A 6,442-nucleotide genomic window follows, 5' to 3' on the forward strand; every position below is an offset into this window, starting at 1 on the left:
GCTCACAGATGTGGTCCCCCACCCACTGCACCCCAAACCTTGGTCCCCTTGCCAACACTTCCTCTACCTGATGTAAGGAGTGTTCCCCGGGATGTGGTACTTTGCTCCAGGGTCAAAGTTGCTCTCATTCCTTGAAATCGGGGCGCAGATGCCCTGGTATTTGGTTCTGTGGACAACATGAGCATGGGAATAATAAAGGGTCAGAAGAACCTAATCAAAGAATGGGCAGGCTTGGCAGAGTGCTGAAGAAATCTGCACAGTTAGAGCATGATTCCGTGTATATCCATCCATCCATCCATCCATCCATCCATCCATCCATCCTACACACCCACCCATCAATCCATTGCTCTCCCACCATTTCCGTGGCTACTTTTATGCTTTTTCTTTCCTCTTTCCTGCCTCCCTTCCTTGCACATGCCCAGCTCCCACAGCCCCATCCCCCTTGGTGACTCCCCCACCTCAGGTACCACCAGTCGTAGTTGTAGCGGCTCGGCGGCGTGCGGCCACTGAACACATTCCAGCGCCACTGGTCAATGAGGTAGCCAAAGGGCAGGAAGGCAATCTTCTCCAGGGCCATCTTCAGCAGGTAGTTGATATTGCTCTCTGCATGAAACAGAGCCTGAACCAGGCTGGAAAGGGGTCTGCATAGACAGCACTACAGGCACCACAATTTTAGTGGGCAAGAGGGCTGGCAGATATGGATGAGAAATGGGGAAAGCATCTCAACACCCAACCTTGTGCCCAGAGAAAGTTGTGTAGGACACAGGAGGTGTCTATAAATACAGTTACATGTGCCTTTTACTGACTGGGGACAATGAGAGTGACAAGTGTGGTGTCCCCTGCCCTTAGCCCAGCTCTCAGAGTTAAAAGGTCTTTGGTGAATATAGCTCTTCATACTTCCACCCTGGGGCCTCAGGGTGAGGGGCTTGGGGGGAGTTTGTTCTGCAGTCACACCACTGCAAAGGCTCTGATGGTTTAGACCCAGAACCAGAGTCATCTGTAGGACAACCACCACCATACCATGAGGAGCACAGGGGATGGTGACACCTGTTTTCCCCCTCAAGGAAACCCAGGGAAGGAGATTTGGAGAAAGACCTGCTGGAGACCCAGCTGAAGCTGTGGGGTCAGAGAAGGGTTGGCAGCACTGCCCTGAGGGGCTATTGGCTGCCATGACTATGGCAGCCTGGCTGCCAAAGGCTGGCAAGCCGGGTAGCAGTGGCTTGAGGCAGAGACCATCTGCCTCGTTGTGTTTATGCAGCACTGGCCCGATGCTCTTGGCTGCTGTGATGTCTTTCTTGTCATAAAACGTATTTAATGACACGGCAGGAGGTTCCCATGACTGTCCCTCCTCCGCCAAGCAGCGCCCGCGGCAGGTCTGGGAGTGCTCAATTTCTTCTGCCACCATCTGCTTTGATGTGTTGGCTGAGGGATGTCAGTGGGAGGATGAGGCTCTTGATGAGCTGGGCAGTGCCTGCAGCGACAAGTCCTGCCCTGCTGTGCTGGCTGGCAGCTGGACACGTCACCCTCTGCCTGCCCTCGTGACTGTGCACGTGCGTGCTTGGTGCCACCTCCTCAGAGCCACACCAGCAGCTCCACTGGTGGATGCTTCTTGGGGAGGGAGGGAGGGAGGGAGGAATGCTAGAAAGGTCAAAGCCAATCAAGCACAAAAATGTTGTTTTCCAGTTTGGGCTCTGTTGGTGAAGGGAAAGGCACAGGCGAGCTCCGGAGAGCATCACTCCTGCCTCAGGAGTGAAGAGGATGGAGCCAAGAAGGGCTCTACATGGACCCATGGAGACAAGAGGGGGTTGTGCATGGACCCATGGAGATGAGAAGGGGTTTTGGCAGCTCTGGGCTGCATTGTCAGACTGCAATCCACCCTGGCATGTCTCAAACCCTTCCCAGTGCCACAGGCAGTGCCAGAGCCCTCCGGGTCACCCCGCTCCCCAGCGTGGCTGCCATACCTTCATCCTCAGTAGCGTTGCTGAGGAGACCGATTTTCTTGAGGTGGCTGGGGGTGGAGACAGAGAGGGACAGGACATCCCCGATGGCCTCGTGGAAGCCAGGGTTGGCCCCGCTGCGGAAGGACACGGGCTGGTCCTTGTATTGCAGGTAGTACTGGATGTGGCCCATCTCGTGGTGCACTGTGAACAGCTGCTCCATGGTCACCGATGTGCACTGCTTGATCCTGTGAAAACAGCATTGCCTGAGCCCAGTGAGGGACCCCGGCTGCCTGTGCACCCCCTTGATGGGAAGGACTCCCCAGAGTCTCAGAGAGGGTGGCAGCACCCCATAGGGTAAGAGAAAGTGGAGGGGAAGGCAGGGCAGCATTGCCACCCCAGACCTTGACTCAGAAAGTGCCATACTGGGGTGCATGGCCAGGCTGGGGGTACCCAAAAGGATGACCAGCAATGGGTATAGGAGGGTTTTGCCCTGTAGCCCTGGGTCCCTGCATGTCCCCACAGACCTGAAGTCCTTGCGGTTGTAGAAGTCCCAGGCTGAGGCATGACACACCACCTCCCGCCCATCTGTCGGCTTTTCCAGCATGGACTCCTTCCAGAATTCAGGGGGCATCTCCAGAAGCCCCAGGGAGGTGAAGAACTCCTCTGAGACCCGGAACATGTGAGTGGCATTCCAGCCCTGGTGGGAAGCAAGCAATGGGTTATGGCTGAGGAAGGTCTGCCTGTGCCCTGGGCATTGCCTCCAATGCTCCAGGACTGTGAGAAGGGGGTGAGTTGCTCCCAGGGACTGAGGTCCTGCCCCTCTCTCTGTGATGGAGAGGCCCAGCCCCAGAACTGGTGTGAACATTGCTAAAAAGCACCAAGCAATGGTGTTGGAGCTCAGCAGGGGCAGGAGAAGGGAGCAGGACTTATACCCAAGAAGAGCTTGGAGCTGTGTGATGCTGTGAATGCAGCAATGCAGCCCCCAGCCTGGGGACTGGCAGCAGTCCCCGTGCACTGCCCACTTCTGTCCACTTTCTGCCTCTTTGATCATTGCCAGATATGGAGTAAGACCATTTCTTTGTCCCTTTCCCTCCCAGATATGGATTTTCTGCTGTCCCTTATACAAGTATGAGAAATTACTCCCATGGGGCCAATGTCAGGGGCCAGCCTCAGAAACAACTCCTTCTTTTTCTCCCTGGTCCCTCCAATGAGTCCCTCAGCCCATCACCTGCTGCACCATGGTGCTCGTGACATCAAGGTTGGGTTTCTCAGGGTAGGGGATCATCAGGTCATAGATGTTGTTCCACTGCTGAGCCCACATGTTCCCTGAAAAGAGAAAATAGCTGGAGCAGAGCTGGTGGCAGGTCAGAAGAGAAACACAGTGATAACTGAGACCTCTCTGGCCTTGTGTGTGCCCCTCTGACCCCAGGCTGGGGAAGGCTCATCTCTTACCCAGGAGGTGAGCGGGGATGGGACCCTTCAGGTTGATGTATTTGGGCCCATAGCGGTCGTACAGCTTCCTCCGGACGAAGGCGTGCAGGTTGAGGTAGAGTGGCTCCAGCTGGTTGTAGATGTGCTCCAGGTCCTTCTCAAAGGAGTCTGAGTCGTACCAGGAGCGCCAGTAGCTGCCTGTGTCATTGAATCCTACCAGGGACACAGGGAAAACCTCTTGTCTTCAGACCCCACAGGCCGCCCCCGCTACCCACCCCTCAAAAGGTGGGACCGGGGACGAGCAGCAGGATTTTCCCCTTTCCCTAAAGAGCAGTAGGGCATTCCAATATCCCAGTTCCAGTTTCCGCCCCTGCTCCCTGACCGTGCCCTTTTTGGGGGCCCCCTTGGTTTGTACCATCCTTGGCGTAGGCGGCGTTGCTGAGCTGCACGAACTCCTGGTACTTGGGGCGCAGCGGGTTCCCCGCGGCGTTGTGCCAGCCCTCCCAGGCAAACAGCAGCTTCTTGTAGCTGCGGGACGTGGCCATGATGTCCGACAGGTCTGGGACAGAGGGGACAAGGAGAACATAAGAAAGGGGAGTCCTCCTATTTTTTTTGATATTTTTCAGACTGCTGGAGAGAAAGGCATTTGCCACAGCTCTGCAGAGGTGCCACCACCACCACCACGCCAGACCCAAGAGCCTGTCACTGTAGGACACGAGACAGAAAAATGTGGACACCGGATTTTCTAAGGAAAAAAAGAGGGTAGTTTAATTCTGACTTCAACATTTATAGATTTCCAAAAGCGACAGTGGATTGGAGGGTGAAAGTGCCACCTCTCCAATGACACTGGGCAAACTGAGAGTTTCTTAAATTTCTCTTCTTTTATAAAAGAATGCAAAACAATAAGTTATTTACATAAAATGTGTGAGAAAGTTCATTACAAGAATGTAAACATCAGAAGGCTTAGAAAAACTTAAGAAAACAGGGCGACAAGTGCCCATCCTCACACTGGGAGAATCCTGATTAACATGAGTGGCACGTGCCAACCCCAACCCACTAAGGATGTGGGGACCAGGACAAAGTCCTGGCCACGGGGTGCCCAGGAGCTGGCAGGATCAAGGGGACAGGGACCATACCTGGCTCCAGATCCCAGCAGGTGCCATTGGGCAGGCACACCTTGGCCGTGGAGTAGATTTTGTCCATGTCACTGAGGATGGTGTTGTACTGTAGGAAAGGAAAAGACTGCTGAGAGGAAAGGGGCTGCCAGGGGACAGGAACAGCCCTTCAGGATCTCCCAGCTCTGGAGTGTGTGTGTCCAGATGGATGTGGGGAAGGATTGGTTTGTTTATACAGCACATTTTTGGTGAGATAAGTGTGTTATCACTCAGGGTTTTGGTGTGCTGGGAGCAGGGAGGCTCTTTGGGACAGACAATCCATGCTCCAGAGAGGGGCTGTTTATAAAGCTCTTTGTCAGCGGGGCCACGGCACAAGCTGTTTATCTAAATGGGTTAAAAAAAACAGGAGAAGAAAAGCCAGAGGACGAGGGGGGTTTATTTCTGTGAACTGCAACAACAGCAAACAATAGCAACAGGAGGTTTCCTGGAACATGCCTGGGAAGCCCATTCCCAGGGAAGGAAATTCCTCTGCTCTGTCCCTCTCTCCACTCCCATTCCTCTGCTCCATCTGTGCAGAGGGGATGGAGATGGGGACAATGGTGGCTGTGGGATGGAGCTGCCCAGGGATGGGAGAGACATGACTGATGTGCAGGGAGGAGACATGATGCTGTCTGTTGTCTGGAGGAGGGCAGGGATGGGTTTCCTGGAAGGAACCGGGGCCGACAGCTCTCCGGAAGGGATTGCAACACGAGGCTTTGCCAGGGCTTGGCTGGGAATGGCTCTCAGGGAGCTGTGGGTCAGGGTGGAAGGGCCTGTCCTGTGCTCATGTAAAGCAGAGTGGCTGCCAGCTGCAGCCTGGGCAATATTTTCAAGCACGGAAATCAAAATTCAGATAAACTGCCCTGAAAGCTCAGGACTGTGATGGGGAAGGCTCAGGATGTCCTGATGTCCCTGGCATGGAACTGTGTCACCAAGGCACAGCAGTCCTTGTCTTATGGGAGCTCAGGAGCTGGGTGGCTGCATTAGCCCTTCTTTTCAGTGGGCTGCAAACCTGAGGAGCCCAGAGGGGTTGGGACAGCTGGCTCCAGCCATGGGCACAGCCTGGCTGGTCTCCAGGTGATGCCCAAGACTGCTCTGTGTAAGCAGGAAATCTCCAGTTCCTGCTGGGACAGCTCCAGATAAGGTTAGGGCTGGTTCATAGGGCCAGAAGGCACCCTGCATCCCCTGGAGATAGCACCCCATCTCCTCCTCAGTCACTGTGTAGAGGTCAGTGACACTCTCCAAAATGCAACAGGCCAGCAGTGGAGTCTGGATGCTTGTGAGAAATCCCCCCAAGGCATTTCACAGCACCCCAGCCTTGCCCAGGGCTCCTGCACCACCTTGCCTACCTGCTCTCTCATCTCCAGGGGCAGGTTGGAGGGTCCCAAGGTCTGGATTGATCCAATGATTTTCCTCAGCTGGGGGTCACTGAAGTTATTCCACTTGTCGCCATAGAGTTCCTTGGCTTTCTTCCCCCAAAGCTCTGTGAAGTTCTGCTCCTCCAGTGATGCCGTGACCTGCATGGTGAGAGGGGACATGGGGGCTCAGGACCAGCCCTGGGAGGTGCCACCACCCAGGAGATGGTTTGGGGGCCAGGGGTAAAGCCATGAGGCTTTGTGGGAGTCAGAGGTGACAGGACATGGGGTGACAGGCAGGGCTGTCCCCAGCCCATGGCACTCATGGATAGAAACAGCAGCTTCCATCTGGCCCTGCAGTGTCTGCAGCCCCTGCTCCCCCGTGGAGCTCTCCATGAGCACCCACTGGTGGCCTGTGAGGGTGTTTAGGAGGGAGCTCCAGGGTCTCACATGGGATGGGGGAGCTGGGATTGGGTGCCCAGGCCATGCAGTCAGGATGTCTGGGTGCTCCTGGGCTGCCTTTGACATCTGCTGGACCCTGGTTTTGGGACAAGCTCTGAAG

General features: G+C 55.2%; 1 protein-coding gene across 1 annotated transcript in view; it reads right to left on the minus strand.

The window, feature by feature from the left end:
• ACE (angiotensin I converting enzyme) overlaps window positions 1-6,442 on the minus strand; it is a 16,985-nt gene that overhangs the window by 7,514 nt on the left and 3,029 nt on the right. Inside the window, exons 2-10 of the mRNA XM_031064355.1 lie at window positions 5,875-6,042; window positions 4,508-4,595; window positions 3,787-3,930; window positions 3,393-3,584; window positions 3,169-3,266; window positions 2,465-2,637; window positions 1,962-2,185; window positions 459-603; window positions 68-166 (exon numbers count right to left, since the gene is read on the minus strand). Coding sequence (XP_030920215.1) covers window positions 68-166; window positions 459-603; window positions 1,962-2,185; window positions 2,465-2,637; window positions 3,169-3,266; window positions 3,393-3,584; window positions 3,787-3,930; window positions 4,508-4,595; window positions 5,875-6,042 — 1,331 coding nt within the window. The remainder of the gene's footprint in view (window positions 1-67; window positions 167-458; window positions 604-1,961; window positions 2,186-2,464; window positions 2,638-3,168; window positions 3,267-3,392; window positions 3,585-3,786; window positions 3,931-4,507; window positions 4,596-5,874; window positions 6,043-6,442) is intronic.

This window comes from Geospiza fortis, unplaced genomic scaffold, assembly GCF_000277835.1.
Source record: "Geospiza fortis unplaced genomic scaffold, GeoFor_1.0 scaffold344, whole genome shotgun sequence".
Lineage (NCBI taxonomy): Eukaryota > Metazoa > Chordata > Aves > Passeriformes > Thraupidae > Geospiza > Geospiza fortis.